Source organism: Dromiciops gliroides, chromosome 2 (genome assembly GCF_019393635.1).
Source record: "Dromiciops gliroides isolate mDroGli1 chromosome 2, mDroGli1.pri, whole genome shotgun sequence".
Taxonomy (NCBI): Eukaryota; Metazoa; Chordata; class Mammalia; order Microbiotheria; family Microbiotheriidae; genus Dromiciops; species Dromiciops gliroides.
In genome coordinates, this window is record NC_057862.1 from 87,922,297 (window position 1) to 87,946,713 (window position 24,417).

Here is a 24,417-nt window from a genome sequence, read left to right on the forward strand (position 1 = left end):
CCTGGGCAAGTTACTTAACCCCAATTGCCTCACTAAAAAAAAAAATAAATTTTAAAAATATTAAAAAAAAAGAGTCAACAAACAGTAAACACAGTGGGATTTCATATCCTAGATATCTCTCAGTCGGTTGAGAGATGGTGAAGATGTGTTTGCCTATGGAATGTAGCTCATGAAAACCTGTCTCTTTACTAACATTCTCATCAAGAAAAATAATAACAGCTAAAGCACTTTACAAATTCTATCTTATATTATCTTCAAAACAACACTGGCAAGTAAGGCACTCATTCCCATTTTACAGATAAGGAACTGAGGCAGACAGAGGTTTAAGTGATTTGCCCAGAATCATACAGCTAGTAAGCGTCTGAGGCAGGATTTGAACTAAGGTTTTCTCAACTCCAAGTACAAGGCTTTATCCATTGTGTCACCCTTAATATGTCTTCAATATGTGTGTATATTATTTTCATATAAATTTTATATGGATGTCAAAATAAGCATATAGTTATCCTCAGGCACTATTTTTGGGGGGATAATGATAAGATCCCCCATTTTCCATATCTTTGGTACCTTCCCAATCATCAGATTCCTTTTAAATTCAACACCTTTACAATCATGTTACCTCAGGAATGCATTTGTCTCTATACTTGTTGCAATTCAGTTGCTTTTCTCATCTTTAGTGACATTTCTATCTTCTCTAAAAGTAATTCAGGATTGTGATATTAGGGTCTCAGTGTGGTGAAAATAATGTTATAGAAATCTTTGCATACTCTTTCCATCCTTCTTCTGTTTTTGTCCTCCTAGTTTCATCCTTAAATACTTTTGGGATGACATTCCTTGGTTGAGTCTCTGGACATACTTTCTTTAAACTGGTTTTTATCCTCCTATACTTCTTTTAATTTTGTGAGTTGATACATTTTATAATCTTCCATGATCCTCCCTGAGATTTTATAAACAAATTTGTTATGGAAAAGCGTTGCCTTCCATTGGAGTGCTTGAACATTCAGGTAATATGGGGGATCTTTTGGTCTCCTAGTTATGGAAATTGATTTCTATTAGTTAATAATTTGTATGAAATGATTGTCATTGGTAACTGGGTTATTTCCTTTGTCATTTTTAATTTTAGCTTGCTTAATAAATTGGGTTGGTGTGATTTTAGTCACAGGTAATATATTTTCCTAATTCTTATACTTTCTAGCTTTGTTCTAATTCTGCTCTTTGTCTTAAGTCAGTGGCCTGAAGATACATTTAGGAATGACTCCCACATCAGTTACAAGTCATTTCTAGTCTTTAAATATGTGATCAATTTCATTTTTTGCGTGATTTTGACAGGCTAAGAGATGTATTAGGAGGGACCCTGGAGGATATATAATCCAACTTGTTCATTTTAGAAATGAGGAAAATGAGACCCAAAGGGGTTAAATGACTTGCCCAAGGTCACACAGGTACTAAGTAAAATAGTCCAGGTTCTAAGTTGGGTCCTTTGACTCCAAACCCAGTATATTTCCCATTACAAAACTGTGCCCATGATATTCAGCACATTCTGATTCTTTTCTCAAAGGAAGTTTTTATGATATGTAGGTGTGAAGCTTCCACAGTCTGCAAGTCTTTGATCTGTCTCATTCCTCATTCTTAAATCATATTTTCCAACATATTTTAGTCATCCTCCTCTATTCCCACCTTTTAAGTGAAGTCACCCAGCACTTGTTGATTTAACTGGGAGGGTCTAATTGAGCTCTTTGTAGAATTTCTCTGCCTTTTCGTCCTCTGTGACATGTGTTGGTGAATAGGCTTCAGTTGTTTTAATGGTGGTCTTCTGGAAACTATTTATCAATACAAGGTGACCAAATATCCCATGAAATTATATTCTTTTTGCCTTTGTATGTACTTCATCAATGAACTCCATCAACTCCTTCATTTACCTCTCCAAGGAGAACCTGTGCACTAACTTTCCATTTAGCTGTAACTTTTTGTTGTCATATTATTGGTGTCAATAACAGTGAAAATGCCAAGATTTCTATGATTCAGTCCTTCTGGGAGAGTGCCTACTCATTGGTGATACAACAAGGAGCTCTCATTTAGAGTATTAATAGCTAAATTAAAGTTTTTGGAAAGTCTAGAACTAGTGTGAGTCTTAGTAACCCCTTGTCTGCCACACTGTCATGCAGAGTTGGGAAAAAGTTCTTCCCCAATGAGAGTCAAATATACCTGGAGGTAAAATATATCTGGAAAAGAAAGGAAATAGATATCATGATACAAGATATCATATCTATAGCTCTTTGTACCCATGGGTGGTGTACAAAGGCAAGGGAGCCTGGGAAATTAGAGATGTTAGTGCTCAAAATCCTACCATCAGAAACTTTACCCAAGAAGGGTGGTTCCAGTTTCCCAAATGGGCTTCCACAGTGTGAACAGAATAAAATTTAAATTCTGATCAGCTAACAGGGCAGATGTTTACAAGAGAACAGCCCTTCTGTGTAATCACTGAGCATCAGCTCTGCCATAAAACCCTATAGTGTCCAATGTTTCATATGTCAAAGAAATTAGGAAATCATGCTAACAGTCTATTTTTATGGGCATAGCTAGAATTTTTTACTCTGGAGGGAATATCTACATTGAGATTTCCTTAGGTACATCTAAATTTGCCATAGCAGGACTAGAGCATTTCTCAAATATATGTCCCTATTCTTGAGTCTTACATAACATAACAACAAAAATGACAATAAACTCCTCCATCCCAATTTGAATAGTATAATAATTAGACCATGTTACCTAATAATAGAGTTTGTAGAAGTGAGATTTCTGTGGAAATGTATTTTTACATTCTCTCTACCTGTCAATTATCTTCAGCTCATTGTCGATATCTACTCCCGTTGCTCTAGACAGCTGGGAGAGCCCCAGCAGGTCTCCTAGGTAAGGCTCTCTTGGGAAGCGCCAACGATCATTTACTCCACTGATTCTACGGTTCAACCTTGGTGGATTCTGAATTGAGTACCCAAAGAAACAGAAAATCTTATTAGTTCTCTTTCACTGTTTGGGATTTCTGACTTCTTTCTGTCATCATTAAAATATTGGTTCTCACAAGTATCTCTTGAAAATAAAGGCTTTCTTTAAAATAAGTGCCCATCAAGTGGAGCAATGAATTAGCCAAATTGTGGTACATGGATGTAATAAAATACTACTGTACCTTAAAAAACAATGGTTATGGATAATTTAGAAGAACATGGGAAAACCCATGAACTTATATAGAATAGAATAAGGAAAACTAGGGGAAGAATATACACAATGACTAAAATCATGCAAATGAAAAGAACAACAAAATGAAACTTAATAGTGTGTAACTACAATGACTAAATTTGGTCCCACAGGAAAGTTGAGAAAATTTATCTACCTCACTTCATTGTAGAGGTAAGAGACTACTGTCAGACATGATTGATGCTTTGCTTGGTTTTTCTAAACTGTTTTCTTTTTTTTTCCTATTTATTTTTTAATCATTGGTAGAAAAGAAGGCTTACAGGGTAAAGTGGTAGGGATATATTTGGAAAAGAATGTGATATAAAAAATCTATACGAAAAAACCTTTAATCCTTAAGGAAGACAATAATATGATGCATTTTACCTTAAAATAAATGGTAAATTACCTTTTAAAAAAAGTAAAGGTTTTGTCATCATATGCCTTTAAACCTCAAAGTAACTTGGATCCCATAATCTAAGGCTAATCTAGGATAAGAGCATCTTTAGGTCAGGAAAATGATAGCTATATAAACTAGAAAATTTATATTTTTAGTAAAATTTTTATAAAAATTCACTGTCTAAAGATGGGATTCTCTTTGTAGACAACATTGCAGGAAGTAACTTTCTTTGTGTAGTACTTGAAGACAACTTTCTGTTGAGATTTGGACCCAACTGTTCCTTCCGCAAATCACAGGTTTTCAGGGTCACAATTTCCTGGGTTTTCCTAGGATACTAATTATCTACATACCTGGCTCAACATTTTCTCCACTGATGTGATTGTCTCAAAGTGTTATGAAAGAGTCTGGACAAGCACCTGAAAGAAGGAAGAAAAGCAAAGTTGATGCAAAATTCCCAAGGCTTTCTTTGCATGAATTCTGTTTCCTGTGAACTCTCTCCCAGAGCAAGTTAGAGGTCTATCTACATTAATTGTTCCAAGTAGAATAAAGAGAATAACTAAAATTAAATGCATGTTTCTAGTTGAAGTACTATTCTCTTGTGCTCGCTTTGGCAGCACATATACTAAAGTTGGAACAATACAGAGATTAGCATGGCCCCTGAGTAAGGATGACACGCAAATTTGTGAAGAAGTACTCTTCTCTTTAGCCACTTATCCTTGTTGGGTTATCACCATCCTTTACCAATTTAAGAGCAGCGTGCTTTAATTCCACTTAGGCGTCAGTAGACACAGGGACATAAGGCTAGATGGTCCTCACTATGTTCTCTCTCATCAAGCAGAAGACTTGTTGATAGAAAACTTTGTAGAATCAGGAGTTCTCTTGCAAGTGGAGTTTTAGGAGGCTAAACCTAAGAGGTTTGGTACTATGCAAGTGGGTAATCCACTCTTTTAGTCTACCCATGAGCTCTGGGACATAGTCATTCCTTAAATGACCCTGATCGCCCCTTCTTTTACTTTTCCCTCACTCCTAAGCTAAACCTGTGGGACTGGAAAAAGGTTTTCTTCTTCCTTGCTCTGAAAAGAGCACGTAATCCTTCTTTTAGGGCATCTACCCACAGGAAAATGTATGTTTCAGTGTATGTGAAAATAACAGCATGTCTGAGTGGGTCAATTGACTTCTCTGGGTCTCAGACTTTTAATCTGTAAAATGAGTTGGGTTGCTCTAGAACAGAGATTTTTAACCCAGGGTCCATGAAAACAATGGTTTTTTAAAAGTTTTAATCATTGTATTTAAATATCATTGGTTTCTTTTATAATTCTAAATTGTTTATTTTATGAATTTAAAAACATCATGAGTTCATAGGTTTTTGACCAAATTGACTGCCAATGGGGTCTATGACACAAAAAAGTGAGAGAATGGTGTATGGCTCTGTATCCTGGGGAACATAAAAATTACAATGTTTGTAGGGGTGATAGAACTGGTCCTATGTCCAATTATGCAAGTCAACTAGGACTTTCTCTTTCTTGGTCCACCTCCCTTGCCTAAAGGACAGCCATTTCTCTCACATCTTACCCACGATTCCAGCTATGTCCTCCTGTTTGGACTGGGTAATAAATCAAACTGTAGTCTTGCCAATATAGATATAGTTTTACCAAGATGTTGGGTATCTTGCACCTCCTAGAATTGATTTCCCCAGGTCTTATATAGCAAGAAATAATGATGACAACACACTTTTACCAGCACTTAACAGTAGCGTCAAATAGAAATGGATCCCTTTGAACCTCTTATTGACTTAGGTTTTCTTGCTTTGTTTTGGGTTTTTGGAGGCAATTGGGGTTAAGCAACTTGCCTGGGGTCATGCAACTAATAAGTATCAGAGGCCTGATTTGAACTCAGATCCTTCTGACTCCAGGGATGGTGCTCTATTCACCGTGCCAGGTAGGTGTCCCTCTCTTACTGACTTTAGAAAATCACAAATTAACATTATTTATGTTGTACTGAGTTTTTATTTATTTTGTGAAACATTTCCTAATTACATTTTAATCTGATTTCCTTCCACTATGGAATTCTGTGGTTGGTAGGCTACAAGTCTGAAATTTGCTTTAAGGTTTATAAGATACTTTAATCACAAAAACACGAGGTAAGTGCGGTAGGCATTATCCCCACAGATGAGAAAGCTTTTTATAGATTAGAAAGCTGAAGAAGAGAGAGGTTGTGACTCCTTGTGGTCAAAGCTCTAATGAAATCTGGACATAGGGAAAGAGAAAGGAGAACAGAGGGGTCTGGTAACTTGCCTCAGGTCACACAGGTAGCCAGTGTCAGAGTTGGCATTTGAGCTCCATTCCATGTGACCCCAAATCCAGAATGCTTTCCTTTCTTCTGGGCTATACTGCCTCCTCATATAAGAAAAGGACAATGGTTCATTATTCATTGTCCCTACTTTGCCTTCTCTTTCTTTCTATTAACCTTCCGAAGATCCTGGTTTCACTTTAAAATATAATTTTAGGGGCAGCTAGGTGGCTCAGTGGATAAAGCACTGACCTGGATTCAGGAGAACCTGAGTTCAAATCTGGCCTCAGACTCTTGACACTAGCTGTGTGACCCTGGGCAAGTCCCTTAACCCTCATTGCTCCACAAAAAAAAAATACGATTTTAATAAGTCAGCCCCACGTCTGGTTCAAGAATCAGTGATGGAAAATAATGTTCAGAGGTCCAGAACATTTTTATGCCCTTCTGATTGTTCCAATTTTCTCTGAAATGGAATAACACCACCAGGTTAGACTTACCACTGGTAAGCTCTAGAATCCTTGGCGCTGAGGTCAGTGAATTGGGGTAAAGGTGGAAGCTGGCATAATGTTGGTATTTAAAGATGTGCTTTCAGAGATGTTGGATCTTAGGCAAAGGATGGTCCACTTTCCGAGTCTGTTTTTAGTAGAGGGCTCATGACAACTCGAGGGCCCTTCGTTGTTTGCCCACTTCAGCTTCTTGGAGGTGAGAGCTAGTCTGCCTGGTTCCCTGGGAGGCAGTTGTGGTCTCCCTGGAGACAGTAGGGAAGGTTCCAAGCTGTTTCTGTCCTGGGTTCAGCTAAGGCTGGCTTCCTGTGCTCACTAACATAGCAGTCCCCTGGAGGAAAGGCAAGGACTCCTGGGAGAAGTGCCCTGTGATGACTTCTTGGTCTAAGACAAGGGGATGCTTCCTATAAAGACTGCTAATATGGGAATTCCCCTCAGGTTTTCATTCTGACAATATCCGGATGATGTCAAACTACATTTTCTGTCTCAATCCATAGTCTGGGATACTACCTGTGATGTAGAGGGTAGCTCTAAGGAGGACTAAAGAGGGAAATTTGACAATAACATATTCATGAGGTACTTTCTAGCTTACAAAACTCTTTCTAATGCAATCCAATCTAAGAAGGTTTTTTTGTGTGTGGGGCTATTTTTAAAAGTATCTACTATGCTACTCAATGGCAGAGACTGTTTCATTGTTGTCTTTGTACATCCAACACCCATAACAGTGCTTGGCACATAGTAGGTGCTTTATAAATGCTCATTGATTGATTGGTGGCAAAGCACTGGGTATGCAAGCAACCCCATGGGGGTGGATGGTACAAGTATTATTGTTACCTTCATTTTACAAAGGAGGTAACTGAAGTTCAGAGAGGTTAAGTTTGGTGGTACAGTGGATAAACATCTGGGCCTGGAATCTGCCTGCCTCAGTTTCCCCAAGGGTAAATTGAGGATAATAATAGCACCAACCTTCCAGAGCTATTGTGAGAGATCAAATTGGATATTTATAAAGCAACTTAGCACAGTGTCTGACACATAGTAAGCATTTAATAAATACTTGTTTCCTTAAGTGATTTGCCTATGATCACACAGAGAATAAATTTTATAGTTTCATAGATTTGGATCTTGAACATGATGTAGACTAACCCATCATTCTCCTTCCCTACACCCCCACTCCCTCATTTTAATGAGGAACTGGAGTCAAGCAGGACAAGAGATTTGTGTAAGACTGCACAGGTATTTAAAGGTAGGCTCTGGCTTAAAATCCAGGTTTTCTGTCTCCGAGACCAGTATTTTCCATCACACCGAATTTCTTGGCAACAGAATAAGTGGGACTTCAAAGAGAAGCCAACCTAGGAGATTAAAAGAAAAAAGCAAACAAGCTGACGCAAGACTTGAACTCATCTAACTACAAGGATAAATCAAGGAAGGAAAGGAAGGGTTTTCAATGAGAGGGGGGAGAAATGAGGCCTATTAAACATCTTGAACTGGATCTCTGGTGGAGAGACTCCCTCTGAATTTTTTTTTTTTTTTTGGTGAGGCAATTGGGGTTAAGTGACTTGTCCAGGGTCACACAGCTAGTAAGTGTTACGTGTCTGAGGCTGGATTTGAACTCAGGTCCTCCTGAATCTAGGGCTGGTGCTCTATCCACTGCGCCACCTAGCTGCTCCCGACTCCCTCTGAATATAATGTAACTTTAAAAAGTTCAAGATTTGTCTGAGGATCCTGAGGGTCACACTGTTAATACATGTCATAGGATTTGAACATAGATCTCATTCTTATACTGGCCCCCACACTTCCCCATGATAGCATGATAATAGCTATTGAAAAAGCAAGATGATTTACTACTACAGCAAGAAAAGCACTTCTGTCAAAAACTTTGTAGTGCATTATTCCAGAAAGAATAATGTTCTTAGACCTATATAAATCATACTGCGAGTCTCACTTATTAATAAAACATGTTTTGCCAGATGTCAGTCTTTGGTAGTAAACGTATTGGGTTTCTGATGCTTTTTAACTGAAAAACTTATTCAAACATGGGTTTTGTGACTAGTACATAGAGAGTAATCATTATAGAGAGATCTTGAAGTTGTTAGGCCCGACAAAATATCTTTAGAAATGCTACTTATGGTAGATGACATCCTTAATTAAGTAAATCGTATGAATCAGTTATTCGGGAGGTAATGCCTAAGAACATCAAATTGGAAATCAAAGGAAAGCCCATTAATTGGAGAATGACTAAACAAGCTGTGATATATGATGGAGATGGAATATTATTGTGCTATAAGAAATGACAAATAGGGTGATTTCAGAAAAACCTGGAAAGACTTACATGAACTAATGTATGGTGAAGTGAACAGAACCAGGAGAACATTGTGCACAGTGACAGCAATATTGTTCGATGAAGGACTGTGAATGACTCAGTTATTCTCAGCAATACAATGAACTAAGACAATCTGGAAGGACTAGTGATAAAGCATACAATCCACCTCCAGAGAAAGAACTGATATTGATTGAACACAGACTGAAGCATGCTATTTTTCACTTTATTTCTTTCATTTTTTTCTTTTATTCAAGTTTTCTTACACAAAATGACTGATATGGTAATGTTTTACATAATTGTACGTGTATAACCTATATTTGATTGCTTACCAACTCAGGGAGAGGGGAGGGGAGGAAGGGAGGAAAGGATAGAATTTGGAACTCAAGACTTTAAATAAAAAATGTTTATTATCCAAAAATAAAAGCATATTCCTTACTCTGAAAAAAAAAAACCTGATGAGCTCACTAGTTGTGGTTCCTCATTTTTCCATTTGAGTATTGTTTTCTCTCACAGCACCTAAATTTTGTTTTATGGAATATTTATATACCTCAAGTTAAGAACACCTGACTTGAACATTCAAGTGACTTTCCACTCATGGCTTTCTGCCCAAGTAAGTTTTTTGCTTTGGTTTTGTTTGCTGCTGGTTCTCTGTGTCTTCTATGCTACATCCAAGCTGTTTGAGGTTTGAATCCAGGGGAACTGTATTAAACAACTTTACATTCAGGACTCTGATGACCTGTTATTGTTGCCTGTGCTTTTTATATATGTTAATTCCACCTTGAGCAGGCCTCCAAAGGGAGACTTGGATATGTTCTCTCTCATTTCCTTCCATCTCATCACCTCAAGAGCATCACTCAGACTCAACCTCCCTCCCACATCTTCTCAATTTGAATGCCAAAAAATACTATGCTAGCTATGGGAAAACAAAGATAAAAAATAGTCCTTCCTCTCTAGAAATGTATACAAAAGAAATATAATTTTATTGGGGAAGATATAGGCAGCTAGAATAAGAAAGCTGACTTTTGAGCTGAGGTTTTTTCCCTTTCATATTTTGTTGATTTAGATTAAAAAAACACATTACAAACATTTACAGATTACTCCTACTTCATGAGACATCTCTTGTAACAAAGTAAAACATTTAAGTAAAACTAATAATACAGTGACCTCTTCTGAAACTCCATCATTTCTCTGTAAGGATAGCATATTTTGTTACCTGATCCTATGGAATCATGAATGGTCATTGCATTGATCATAGTTCTTACAAAGTTGGTTTTTACAATGTTATTTTTATTGCAAAAATGATTTTCCTTGTTCTACTCATTTCCTTCCCTTTATTAGCTTCCTTAAAACATCATAATATTGATGTTATAATATAAAATTTCTCCTCATTCTGCTTACATCGTTCTGCATCATTTCATATAATTCTGAGTCTTTTAAAATCATCTACTTCCTCATTTCTTACACCAGAGTAGTTGTCTTTTACATTCATATACCATAACTTATTCAACCATTCCTCAATTGATGGGTGTCCCTTTAGTTATTGGCCAACAACGGGTGCCAGCCCAAGCCTCATTTGGCCAATGTTTGTCCTCTTGATGGCTCAGAGTGAGTGGAAATAACAATTGTTACTGTTTTAGTCAGAAATTCTGAGGGGCTTCCCCTCCCAGATTGATTGAGTGATTCCTTATTTATTTATTTTCTTTTTGGCTAGGTAAAAGAGGCCATTCTTGGCCTCATTTCTTAGCTGGCCTTAATCGCTGAAAGGGTCTTGCCTCAGGCAAATTGAGACCTGGAAAAAACCTTAGGCCAACGTCTCCAGGGCCATCTCCAAGTTCATCTCCAGTCCTGATTCATGTCTTTTCACTAGACCCAGATGACTCTGGAGGAGAGAGTGATTTGGCACAACCCTTCCTCACTTGGTTTTCTTGTGCTTTTCAATTAAAAATGAAATAATGAATGGTTTTTATCCACTCTCCTAGGGATCAAGAACTGGTCTTAGAGGCAGAAACTTCAGGTGGAAACTAGGGCCAGAAGGCTGATGATGATGCATAATTCAGCCTCTCCAACCGCTGGGGCTGGAAAACCAAGAAGAGGGAGAAGCACCACAAAATAAATGAACCATAAGACAGATAACCTGAGAACCTGATGCATCTTGAACACAATAGCACCCCCTGCTGGCTACTCATGGATGCAAGTAGATGAGGGAACAGAAATAATTCATAAGCCTGTAGAGTTTTAAAGATGAAACGGACCAAAGAGATTATGAGCAAACCCTTCTCAGTTTCAAGGAAGAGGCAAAAGAATCCCAGAGAGTTTGGGGGCCCTTAACTACAATTCTGTTACACTATAAGGACTTGACCCTTTAATAATTTAACTGGCCCATAGTGGAAGATCTCGTAGTGACCGGAATCCTGAGGCAAAATCAGGTCTCCTGCCCCTTGATTTAACATTCTGAATGTTTTCTAGCACCTGACAGGGCTCAGCACACAGTAGGCCCTCAATAAGTGTCTGTGGAATATGAAATGTTTGTTAAGCTAATGAGACCCCTTTATCTCCACAGCTTTGGGGTATTGAGCTCAAAACCAGGCCGTTGCTAGGGAGGTCTGTCCATGAGCAGCCAGCCAGCTGGGAGCCAGGGACTGTCAAAGGGGAGCGGGAAATCGATAATACAAGACAGAGTTGCAAGGGTGAACAAGATGTGATTGCAGAGAGAGGGAAGCCATGGCACTGTAGGTCTGTTTGCTCCCTGAATTACATTATGAGAGCTTCTCTGAAGAATGTGCTTTACCTAACTCCCTTACCAGTCTGGGAATGACCCACATCTCTGGTGGCTGTGCCTATACAAACCTGTACATTAGGCCAGAGGTTCCTAATCTTTTCCTTTTTGGGAGAAAGGGGAAACAGGGTTGCTATTTTCTATTTTAAAATAATATTCTCCATTATGAATTTAATTAACATCAACAAACATGAACATTTCACACAGAAAGGAAAAGTAAGAAAAGGAATTGAATATGAAATTGTGAACTTCTGTTATATATAGTTTGGTTTTGCTTCACTATACGTTTTTTTTAAAAAAAATTCAAATATAACATGGTATTTCCAACACTACTTGCTTATACATCTTTCTGTTGACTTCTGTATTCTTTTTTTTTAAAGTGAGGCAATTGGGGTTAAGTGACTTGCCCAGGGTCACACAGCTAGTGTTAAGTGTCTGAGGTCGGATTTGAACTCAGGTATTCCTGACTCCAGGGCCAGTGCTCTATCCGCTGAGCCACCTAGCTACCACTGACTTCTGTATACTTTTAAATAAACAGGGATGAAGGAAGAGAAGGGGATGAATATTTATTATGCACCTATTATATGTCAGGTACTGCGCTAAGTGCTTTACAAATGCGATTTCATTTGATCCTCACAACAACCCTGGGAGGTAGGTGCTTATCATTATCTCCATTTTACAGTTGAGGAAACTGAGACAAATAGAAATTAAATGGCTTGTCAGGGCCACATAGCTAGTAAGTATCTGAGACTAGGTCTTCCTGACTTCAGGCCTAGCAGTCTATCTACTGAACTACCTAGCTACCATTGACAATGCCACTGCTGCCAATGACATTGTTATTGATGTAATTTTTTTCCTCTTCCTTTTTTTTTTTTAAGGATCATTAGTACCACCTCACCTCCCAACTCTCTTCCATTCCCCTTCTTCCACAGCATGTGTGCATAAGGAAGTGTGTTCCCTGGACTGATGGCCTGGCATCATGTAAAGAACACTGAATTAGGTATCAAAAGATGTGGTTTCTAGCATTGCTTTGCAGTGAAAAGAAATGAGTGACCTTGGGCAAGTCCTCCTCTTCACTGGGATTCAAATCCTCCTGTGTAAAATGAGGGGATTGGATGAGACGGTCCCTGAGGTTCCTTATAAATCTCATACTCTGTGACTTCTCAATGCCCACACACCATACTTACTTTTCTCTTGTGTTTCAACCATTCATCTTGACCATCTCAACCTCTATCTGTACAATGTGAGTTTGGTCCATAACTCACTGAAGCCCCTCTTTCCTGAGAAACTCATTTTCTCTTCCTCTGATATTCTACCTAGTAAGCCAAGGGTCACAGGCTCAAGGCCCCATAGATTTACAGAAGCCTTTTAGTCCAACACCTCCATTTTTTTTCAGTGAGGCAATTTGGGTTAAGTGACTTGCCCAGGGTCACACAGCTAGTAAGTGTTAGGTGTCTGAGGCCAGATTTGAACTCAGGTACTCCTGAATCCAGGGCTGGCGCTTTATCCACCATGCCATCTAGCTGCCCCCAACACCTTCATTTTTTTTTTGGTGGGGCAATGGGGGTTAAGTGACTTGCCCAAGGTCACACAGCTGGTAAGTGTCAAGTGTCTGAGGCCAGATTTGAACTCAGGAACTCCTGAATACAGGGCCGGTACTTTATCCACTGTGCCACCTAGCCGCCCAACACCTTCATTTTTAAAGATGAAGAAACTATTGAAGCTTAAAACTACACTAAGACTTTTGGGACACCCTATGTAAAGTTCAGTTGAGGTTGGCTAGGAAGACATTCATTCTGAATGAAGGATCTGGAGGGAAATCAAATATTTTGTTAATTATCTTGCCATTTATCCTAGCTATTCAATTCATATCAACACAGATTGTACCTCCTATGTGCAGATAACACTGTGATGGGTGCTAAGGAAGTTACCAAATTTATATAAGACAAGACTCCTGCCCTCATCTAGCCTATAGAATAGCAGGGAACCAAGATACAAACTCAGATAATGTCAACACTTGAGAAGGGCATTAGAGGGTACAAAGGAGTGGAATCAGAAAAGGTTTAATAAAAACAAAAATATGACATTTAAGCTGAACCTTAGAAGATAGGTGGGAATTCAATAAGGGAAACAAGGAGAAGGCATTGGATAAGTATAAGTCCAGCTGGCTCACCAGGCCATCTTGCCACCTGCTCTGACATCACAGTATACATACCTCATTCTCCCACCCTGGCTTTCTACTTCTTGTATTGGAAACAGTGATCAAGTCAACTGTATCCTCCCTTCTTGGAAGGGATTGTCACAACTTCCCTATGACTATTCACTATTCTAGGGGCTCCCCAGGACAAACTACCTTCTCTTTCCACCCCTTCCCTATATAGGTTGTCTTCCCCTATTAGAGTATACACTAACACCTCTCCTGACAGAGAGTTGATGGAGTAAAAATGAAGAATTAACCATCCATTTGGGGACAGAAAGGAGCAGGTTTGCAGGCTGGAGGAAGGGAGATAATGAACTCAGTTTTGGATTTGTTAATGATCGGCTCTACAGAACTCTACTTACCCAACTTGTTATAGTCACTGTCCCTTAGTTTGGAGAAAACAATTTGAAAGGCCATAAGGAAGGAGAGTGAGCAGAAATAATGCTTACCGAAATGATCATGGAAACATACCTCATTAAGACCTAGACGTCACAGAGAGGAGGCAGTTTATCTAGATTTTCACCACCATGTCAAGGACTCCTTCGGGACTAGGACAACAGGTGGAATGGCAGTAAGATATTTGCGGGGTGTCCATTTGTATGGAAAGAAGGGTACCCAGTTGCTGTAAGTCCTGGGGGAAGGCTAAAGTCAAAGGTGTAAGGACACACTGGATGCAGAGGCAAAATTGGGCATCTGAGTAGACAGACTAGTCTTGACGGACACCTCCAAACTAAGCTTGGATAATATCAGGTCTGAACCAGGATAGAGGGCACAGTCAGCAATGGAGTCCAAGTATGCAGACCAAAACCAAGGGTTAGAGTTCACCATTCAGGCTGGTCACAGGGATCACAGGAATCACAGGGACAAGGGTAGGGATTTGACCTGTGGGATGTCATATGCATAGGAAACTACCAAGGAAAGTCTTTACCAGTTCAGTTCGGTATCTTCTTGGCAATTTAGTCTTAGAATGCCGATTAGGGGCAGCTAGGTGGCACAGTAGATAAAGAACCAGCCCTGGATTCAGGAGTACCTGAGTTCAAATCTGGCCTCAGACACTTGACACTTACCAGCTGTGTGACCCTGGGCAAGTCATTTAACCCCCATTGCCCTGCAAAAAAAAAAAAAAAAGAATTCCGCTTAAACCATAGGTGTCCAATGCACTACCCTCTCCCAAGGGGGCCTGAACCAGATTAACACATATATAACAAAAATGAAATGTAAATCCAGGGATGAGCATCTCAGGAACCTGAATAAGTGGTAAGGAACACATGATGCAAGTAGGGTAGGACTGCCTATTATGGGACTGTCTCTTTTCTCCTCTTCTGAAGTGGGAAAAAAAGAGAAGGCCCAGCATGTGTGTGTGGCTCTCCAGAGTGAGGCAGGATCCTGCAGGACTGGTAATGATAGCAGAGGGTCAGACCCTCTGGGAACCTCCTACAGTTTCAACAAAAATCATTCAAGTAAAAAGTGACAAAAGAGAATAAAGCACAACCCTTCTTGGACAAGTGGCTTTTTCTATAGTCCTTTAAGGTTTACAAAACACTCCTCACAACAACCCTGTGAGGTAGGTAGAACAAGAGTTAAAGGCAGCAAAACTTAAGCCCAGAGTTGCAGAGGCTACCTGGGGTCCCATAGTGAGGCAGATGCCAGAAGTGGGATTTGAACTGATGCTTCCAGATTGAAAGTCCAACATCCAAGGATGGTACCACACTGCCTTGGAACATCAGACATTTTTTTTTCACCTTTCTGGTACCAACTGGCTGTACAACTCAATGCATTCAACAGGTCAACTCCCTACTTCAATCTGCCAAAATAGACAGAGAGATTCAGGGTGACTGACTTTTCACATTGTGTGGATCATTGGAACAAATTCTTTTATTGAGTGAACAATACGACTGACCTTTCATCTTGAAGATAAAGATGAGCCAATAACCACAAAAACAACTGTCCAACATTCTACTCTTTTCATCTGTGAGAGATGGCAACCCTGAAAACCCTGGGCTGAGCTAGGGCCTAGTGTCTCTGATTCATCTTTCACTTCTTTCAATTCAATTCAATTCAATTCAATTCAATTCAATTCAATTCCAGTTCAATTCAATTCAATTCAATCCAATATAATTTAATTGAATTCTATGTCCAAGGCACTGTGGTGGATGCAGGGATACAAAGAAAAAAGTAAGACAATTCCTGCCCAGTAGGAGCTTACAATCTACCCAGATAAGTAAAAACAAGGTAAATTGAAGAGGGAGAGGATGGAAAAACTGGGGGGGGGTGTCAGAGAAATTTTCTAGTAACAACATTCCATCCTTCCCCAACTAGGCTACTTCCTATTACTTCTACCCCTACAGAAGTAAAACTTTAATTTAACGGTGATTCATGATTTCTAGCCAGAATCAGTTAAAGGCATGTAATGACAAATATATGGTTAGTGTAATCTCAAAGGGCAGTTAAACTACCTATTTTGCACGGTGAGCTGATGGTCCTTTCCTAACATTTAAGCATTAAATTAAATAAGCAGAAAATGTTTTAGTATGGTTAAAATTAATTAAACTCATTAACTTAATAAAATCAACATTAAAATGAACAGAAAATGTTTTAGGATTATTAATGACAATGAATAGACATTGATGATCTATGATCTACCCACATTATTGAGATCACAGATTAATTTGAGTTTAAATAATTATAATAATAATAACTGATGTTTATATAGTACTTTACAGTTTGTAAAGCATTTAACAATTCAGCTTGGGGCAGACAAGTGATACAGTGGATAGAATGCTATATCTAGAGTCAGGAAGACCTGAGTTCAAATCTCAGCCCAGACACTTACTAGTTGTGTAAGTCATTTAACTGCTGTTTGCCTCAGTTTCCTCATTGGTAAAATGGGGATAATGATAGCACCTTCCTCTCAGGATTATCGGGAGGATCCAGTGAAATATTTGTAAAGAGCTCAGCATGATGTCTGGCACATAGTAGGCACAATATAAACATTAGTGATTATTATTTACAGTGTTTATTAATTAAGGAAATTTTTTAGAGGAAGGACAGGTTCTTTTTTCTTTTTTCAATTAATAAGAGAAATTAGATTTTAAAAACCAAAGTAAAAGCTTTTTTTCTTATTAAGATCTCAACCATTTTGATCAATACACTTAATTATTAAAGAAGGAATTCAACATTTCTCAGTAGTTTCATGTTATAGACAAGGCATATGAGAACATCTAACTCCCAAGGGATGCCTTTTGAGCTACAGAGAAATGTATACTAGGTCAAGAAAAAGAACTCTTACTTTCACATCCTAAGGCTGACAACTTCCAATCAAGAAACCTGAAAGAACATTTGAAATCTAGTCCACTCTCCTTCTTTTAAAGAGTAGCCTACCTCTTTTTTACTATATTATTTCAAGATATCAAAAGGGAGTGGGGGCTTGAGAGCAAATGTCTTCATGAAAGATAAAACATACAACACTTGTTTCGAAGTTTCAAAGAAAAAAATTTATTTACAATAGAGAATTTTATTTGAAACATGCATTTTTCTTTTTCTTTTCTTTTTTTAAACAAATCAGCAAATGCGGATCAAGTTTACACTCCTTAAGGCAAGAGTCCCCATGCAAAGTTATACGTGTTCATATTAAATCCAAAAGACACCCAACATGGGAACTCATGTACAAAGGGATAAGCTAGGATCAGCAATTTTTCATTTATTAGAGAATTTGACAATCTCCCTGATACAGGAACTCTGAGATCAACTTGCTATGAATTATACTATGAAAATGCAAACAATAGCAAGAAATTCTGATAGTCTTCTGAGAACTGCATACAATTAAATCAACTTTATTTAGAAAGAAAATACAGTAGTGCATACGAAAAAGTGAAAATATAACCTGTCCACATAAAGGTATGGACATCAGTGTGCCAATGGTCATATTGCACTCAATAGTGTAGTCCAAAAATTTGGTTCAAAGTTAGCTTTTCCCCATTTTGGCAATCAGTTCATCACAAATCTTGGTAAGTTCTTCTATTTCTTTATTCTGAAAATGAAGGAGAGAAAGAGACTATTACTTGAAGTAAAATATTCATCTTGGCTCATTTTGGGAGTCCTTATTCACTATACCCTCCTGATCCTTAGAGTTACTTGTATGATATTATGGAAGACAGGTAAGGAATTAATTCACACTGGTAAGTATTTCAGAGAAATAGCAGGGGGAAGAGAAGCATTAAATAATTTTACGGTCATTGAGTTAGCACTATTTCTGCTAGATCCTGACATAAGAAAATGCAACAGATTGTGATTGCTGAAATGAGATTCTAGACGCTAATATACATTAGATTTTAGAAGGCTAAAATGGCACCCGGATCTTTCCAATTCCTTAGTTTGTTGTTTTGTAAACATCTAACAGTATACATAAATTACCGATAGAAGCTTCAACAGCTTCACCCCCCCCCCGAATAATCCTGTTTTCATGAATACAAAATATAAGAAACTTCCTCTTCTCATCCCTTAAAGAAAAAACAAAATATGTCTAAGCTTTTTAGACAACACTGTAAATTAAAAATCAGTTGTCACCCAAAGGACAATCAAATGCAGATCCTCCCACAAACAGTTTATCTAATTTTTTTTTGGGGGGGGGAGGCAATTGGGGTTAAGTGACTTGCCCAGGGTCACACAGCTAGCAAGTGTAAAGTGTCTGAGGTCAGATTTGAACTCATGTCCTCCTGAATCCAGGGCCAGTGCTTTATCCACTGTGCCACCTAGCTGCCCCACAAACAATTTATCTAAGTAACTGGATTATAATCACTCTCAGTGGGAGGCACCCAGTTCAACCATCAGTGACAACTCTGATTATCTGGAAACATTTCTGAGCTAGAGGTGTCTTGTACCAGAGGGATTATTGATACATTAATCTGCATCTGTAGTTGGCCATGTCACCTTGCTAAATCATATATATCACCTATCTCTACAACTTTAGAAGATAGGAATTTTCTCCTCCCTCCACTCCGCAAGTAGGAACTAGTCACTCCCCATATTCCTAAGAATTCGGTTAATTGCATAAAGTTGAAAAAGGTCCCAGGAGATATTTTGCTGTTAAAACTCATTTACTTGTTCAACCACTCTTTATTAAAGATATACTGTGTACAGTCTCTCCTCTTATCATATTCCAGTGCCTCATGTTAGCATGGTGTTGATCATTGGCTAAGTTCAGAGGGGCTTATAATGAGAAAGTTGGCCAAGAGGTGATGGATGGGTCCCTCCCCCCAATCCCCCCAGGAATTCCATCTTCTCTATTGGTTACTAAAGTATGGAAGGGTTGTGATTTACACTGGTTGAGAGAGTATCATGACAACAGGTGGTGCAGTGGATAGAGTACGGGGCCTGGAATCAGAAAGACCTGAGTTCAAATCCAGCCTCAGACATTTACATGATGTGTGACTCTGGCCAAGTCACTTAACCTCTGCCTCAGTCTTATCAACTGTAAAACTGGGATAACAACAGCACCTACCTTGCAGGATTGTTGTCAGGAACAAAGGAGATGTTTGTAAAGCACTTAGCATAGTGCCTGCTACATAGAAGGTACTTAATAAATGCTTGTTCCCTTCCCTTTCCCACCAACAATATTCAGATCTAGGAAGGGGGTGAAGGTATCCTGTCAATGGGCTCTGTATTAAGCAATGGGGGAGATGAAAAGATAATTAAGATATAATGCTTGGGGGCAGCTAGGTGGCTCAGTAGATAGAGCACCAGCCCAGGATTCAGGAGGACCTAGGTTCAAATCTGGATTCAGACACTTAACACTTACTAGCTGTGTGACCCCGGGCAAGTCACTTAACTCTCATTGCCACAGGAGGGAAAAAAAAAGATATGATGCCTTGTCTCATGGAGTTTATAATCCAGTTAAGGAAGGGAGTAAGCATTAGCAGGGAAGATACAATATGTGGAAAACAATATGTGAAATATGATTTTACTCCAATTAATACAACAAAATAAGTGTGCAATAACTACATATTGGCTCTAGTGAAAAATAAAATATGATATAAACATAAGGGAAGTATGAAGGGCTATACAAGGTCTAAGGAAAAAAAGAAATAATGGAATCACAAATGTCTATATTGGAATCTGAGCAGAATGGTGGCCCTAGGTCTGGCTACCAGGACAGGCACGAAGTGTGGTTTACCTCATATTTTGCCTCAAAATTATAGACTATTTAATCTGTTGGCCATATTTGTAAAACTCTCTGCTAGCTTTCTTCTCAGTTAGTGGTTAATATGAGAAATTCAATGGTTCTATGAGACACAAGATGGGAAAGAAGCATCTGCTTTAACCTGATAGTTGTTTTTTTAATTCATCTCTGCCTAGAAGTGGCCTTAAAAGCAGTTGGATTTTTTGGTTAGACATCATTAGAAATAACATTTTAGAAATAATTACACCAATATTAAGAAGTCTTTCAACAGATGTCCACCAATCAAGCCTACACATCCCTATTCAGCAGGTTAAGCTTTTTGTGATTAAAGAGTGTATTTTTGCCAAGTTATCCAGGAGGGACCAATAAACTATAAATCTTCTTAAAGTAAGAGTCATTTGATAAACATTTATTGAGTGCTTACTATGTACAAGGCATGGTGACTGCTGACACACTATTTGGCCATACTGAAGTTCTTTTTGGAAGTGGAAGACGATTGATTGTATCTTCCCTAAGCATGTTTCTACTTAAAGCTGTCTTTCAGAAACTTTGAGATCTCAACCAATTGTTTGTTTGTTTGGTTGGTGGTTTTTTTTGGTTTGTTTGTTTTTGTTTTGTTTTTGCAGGTCAATGAGGGTTAAGTGACTTGCCCAGGGTCACACAGCTAGTAAGTGTCAAGTATCTCAGGTCAGATTTGAACTCGGGTCCTTTTGAATCCAGGGCTGGTGCTTTATCCACTGTGCCACCTAGCAGCCCCTTCAACCAATCATTTGTAGGAAAGCTTGAGAATATTTAAAATTCCTTTCTGAGACAAAAAAAATTGCTTTCTGGAGATGAAAGGCAGAAGGGGCCAGGAGGGGGGCACTAGGAATCCTTGGCTACTCATGCTAAGGTTGAGGTGTGTTGGCCATCTTCTTCAGCAAGAATCAAGTTTCCCAAAGCCCCACGGATGATTATCATTGGATTATAAACTAGAACAAAGATCTGCTGACTCCCAGGCCAAGACTTTTTCCATTACATCATTAAAGTTAAGTAATATTTGGTAGTTGTCAATTGATCGCAGTTCTATGTCTTAGTTCTCCCTCATTTCGTCCCAAAGTAAACCAGGGACTGCATATCTTCATTGATTTCACTGGGGTCTCTTGCCTTTGTTTATATCATGGACCTCCCCCCGCCCCCTTGGTAGTTGGGTAAAACCTATGGATCCTTTCTCAGAAGAAAGTCTTTAAATACATAAGATTACAAAGGGGACCGACTACATTAAAGAACAGTTATCAAAATATTAAAAGGGAAAACAGGTTCACCAACCCCAGTTTAAGACCTTTTCCCTTGAATAGAATAAAGATCAAGACTCTCAAAACGAACGTTTCCTAGCTGTCCCACAAAGGCAACTTTGGAATCCTTGGAAGAGATGCTAGAACACTAATGTGCCCAAGCACTGAATTCAGATTGATGGGTGCACAGACAAATAGGCGCATTCTCTCCAAGGCTAGCTGGATAAATCTTCACAAGGTGGAAGGCTTCTAGGAAATTTCCAGGGGTGTCCCCATACTAGAAAATTGCATCATGATGTTATGGAATTCTGGATTGTGAGTCTGAAGAGCTAGGTTCAATATCTGTGTGGCCTTGGCAAAGTCATTTAATTTAATTGGACCAGTTTCTTCTTTTGTAAAATGAAAGGGTTAGACTAGACCAGGAGTCTTAACACTTTTTGTGCCATGGACCCTTTTGCCAGTTGGGTGAAGCCCATGGACCCTCGCTCAGAATAATGGTTTTTTGTTTTTGTTGTTATTTGTTTGTTTTGCAGGGCAGTGAGGGTTAAGTGACTTGCCCAGGGTCACATAGCTAGTGTCAATGTCTGAGGCTGGATTTGAACTCAGGTCCTTCTGAATTCAGGGCCAGTAGTTTATCCACTGAGCCACCTAGCTGCCCCTAGAACGTTTTTAAATAACTAAAGAAAATGATAAACTTCAGTTAGAGGTTAGTAAAAATAAAGTTGTAATTTTTTTCTCACCCACGTTCAGAGACATCCTGAAATCTATTCATTCACCCCAGACTTAGAACTCCTCGATGAGATAATTTGGTAAGGGTTATAAGCTCATAGTGGGCAGCTAAGTGGCACAGTGGATAGAGGGCCAGGCCTCGAGGTAAGAGGACCTAAGTTCAAATATAACCTCAGACACTAACTAGTTGTGTGACCCTGGGCAGCTAGGTGGTGCAGTAGATAGAGCACTGGCCCTGGATTCAGGAGGACTTGAGTTCAAATCTGGCCTCAGACCCTTGACACTTACCAGCTGTGTGACCCTGGGCAAGTCACTTAACCGCAATTGCCTCACCCCCCCCCCCAAAAAAAAGAGTATGTCAGGTTTGAGCTGTAAGTAGGTCCTTTACCACAGACATCAGCCTGGACAAAAGGCAGCATGGAAAAAATACCTACTCCTGACCTCTCAAAGAACAGATGCTGCTTCTCACACAATAAATTCCTGACAGAAATCACAATGACCTGCACTGAAGAGAAGGCTGGCTATGTATTGGGCACTAGAGGAACTGAGTTCTTACCCCACTTATTCAGTACATCATAAAATCTCACAGTAGATGCAGAACTGGGGGCCTCAGGAGTTAGCTTGTCCAACAGATTAGGAAACTGAGTCTCTCAAACAACTCACTAAAAATCACACAGGTTAATGACAGAACTGGCATTCAAACTCAGATCCTTTGAATTTAAATCCAAAATTAATCACTTCACCTCTTTGGCTTCAGTTTCCCCACGCTGAAAATGAAAGTGTTAAATTAGGGGATATCTAAGTGCCATTTCAACTCTTAATAGTCAATCACTAAGGTTGTTGGTTGAATTTGTGATTTCTGGTCTAAAGGACTAAACTAGGTACCTCTTTCAATCTTTAGGCTCACTGTTATTACAATGGGAAGCCTCTAATTCTTTCAAGGGTTTTGGGACTCTCTTCTCAAGGGTAGGGATGAGGACCAGAGAATTAAGAGAAACTTATTCCCTAAAGAGCTTAAGGTCCTGAAAAGAACAGAGACATTGGCATTCCAAGTGCCCAAGAAGTGTCAAGTGGGAAGGCAACGAGGGGGACAGTCTCAGTCCTAGCAAGTCAAACCATTACGGGGAATGATGTTTTTTTCCATCTGATAAAAGACAAATGTTCCTTGGCCATGGCCATGTTCTGTTAGCACTAAATTGAGGATAAGCAGAAGGAGGCAGCCACATTATTTCTGATGGACTGACATGCTAGCAAACACCACATCTCCAAGGAGGCTTTACTTTGGGAAAACAATGAAGTGACTTAGTAAATTACCTTTTGTTCCAGTGTTCTTTCCAGAGCATCTACCTTCAGCTGCTCTTTTCGGAGACTGGCCTGGTAGGCTGCTTGTTCCTGCTGAGCCTTTCCTCGGACTTGTGCGATCTCCGCATTGGCTCTGCAGGAATACATGGTGCACAGATGAATATTAGTCATTAAGGAAACTTTAATATTTCCACCTGCCTTTCTACAATTCTATAATTCAATTCAATATTATATTCTGTTTATTGTACTATATTAGCAAGAGGCTACATGATTTGGCAAATTGAGAGCTGGGCTTATTAAATTCAGGAATTATTGATTATATGGCCTTAGGCAAACCAATAAACCTGTCAGTGCTTCAGGCAATTCTCAACAAGTCTTTATTAAGCACCACTATATGCCAGGTACTAGAGATACAAATCCAATGAATGGAACAATCAAAACTCACAAGGAACTTCCATTCTAACTACTTTAAATTGGAAAAAACTGCTAGTGGAGAATTCTATCCACCTCCTATCAGAGGGGAAATGGCCCTCCTCATTAGCAGTTTTCTGGAATTATGGTTGATCACCATGTTGAGTAGTTGTTTTTAATTCTTTATTTAAAAAAATTTTTAATTTCATTTTTATTTTCAGTTTCACATTCTCTCCCTAACTGCACTCCCTTCCCCTCACTGAGAGAGCAAAAAGTACAATATCCATCACTACATATACATTTGACCAGAGTTCTGAATTCTTTCCACATTGTTCATTTTTATAGGGCGGGCCAAAGTCATGATGTTTTAATAACTTTGAAAATTATTTTTATGAGATCTTATTTTTCACATATAATATAAATTCATTTCCTATATATACTGTACACAACACTATGGTATTGTAAATTAAAAACAAGAAAAAGGAGTTATTAAATGTTGAACCTCCTCTGTGACTTTTGGCCCACATTGTACAATATTGTTGTTACTATATAAATTGCTCTCTTGCTTCTGCTCACTTCACTCTGCATCAGTTCATAGAAGTCTCCCCAGGTTTCTCTGAAAACATCCAGCAAGGGGACTTTAGATGGAGTGGCTGCCTGGTCCTGAACTGATTCTTGTCCATGATAACCAAGACAGCATGACTGAAGTCAGGACAGCAAAGAGCAAAATGATATCAAGACAATTTTCCTATTCAAGAAGTCTGCAATGCCCACTTTTTCTGGACATTCTTCCTTAAAGAAGAGGTAAGT

General features: G+C 38.9%; 2 protein-coding genes and 1 non-coding gene across 8 annotated transcripts in view; 1 reads left to right on the plus strand and 2 right to left on the minus strand.

Moving 5' to 3' along the window:
- BTBD16 (BTB domain containing 16) overlaps positions 1 to 3,987 on the minus strand; it is a 106,587-nt gene extending 102,600 nt beyond the window's left edge. The window contains exons 1-2 of the mRNA XM_043988322.1: positions 3,976 to 3,987; positions 2,828 to 2,976 (exon numbers count right to left, since the gene is read on the minus strand). Coding sequence (XP_043844257.1) covers positions 2,828 to 2,976; positions 3,976 to 3,987 — 161 coding nt within the window. The remainder of the gene's footprint in view (positions 1 to 2,827; positions 2,977 to 3,975) is intronic.
- A 236-nt stretch (positions 3,988 to 4,223) lies between these two features.
- On the plus strand, positions 4,224 to 4,327 carry LOC122744918. The gene has a single exon (XR_006355252.1). It is a non-coding gene; the product is annotated as a U6 spliceosomal RNA (small nuclear RNA).
- A 12,857-nt stretch (positions 4,328 to 17,184) lies between these two features.
- TACC2 (transforming acidic coiled-coil containing protein 2) overlaps positions 17,185 to 24,417 on the minus strand; it is a 306,574-nt gene continuing 299,341 nt past the window's right edge. For all 6 annotated transcript variants that reach the window (XM_043983128.1, XM_043983126.1, XM_043983127.1 and 3 more), the window contains 2 exons: positions 23,209 to 23,329; positions 17,185 to 17,743 (listed from right to left, as the gene is read on the minus strand). In XM_043983128.1, coding sequence (XP_043839063.1) covers positions 17,678 to 17,743; positions 23,209 to 23,329 — 187 coding nt within the window. In that variant the 3' untranslated portion in view covers positions 17,185 to 17,677. The remainder of the gene's footprint in view (positions 17,744 to 23,208; positions 23,330 to 24,417) is intronic.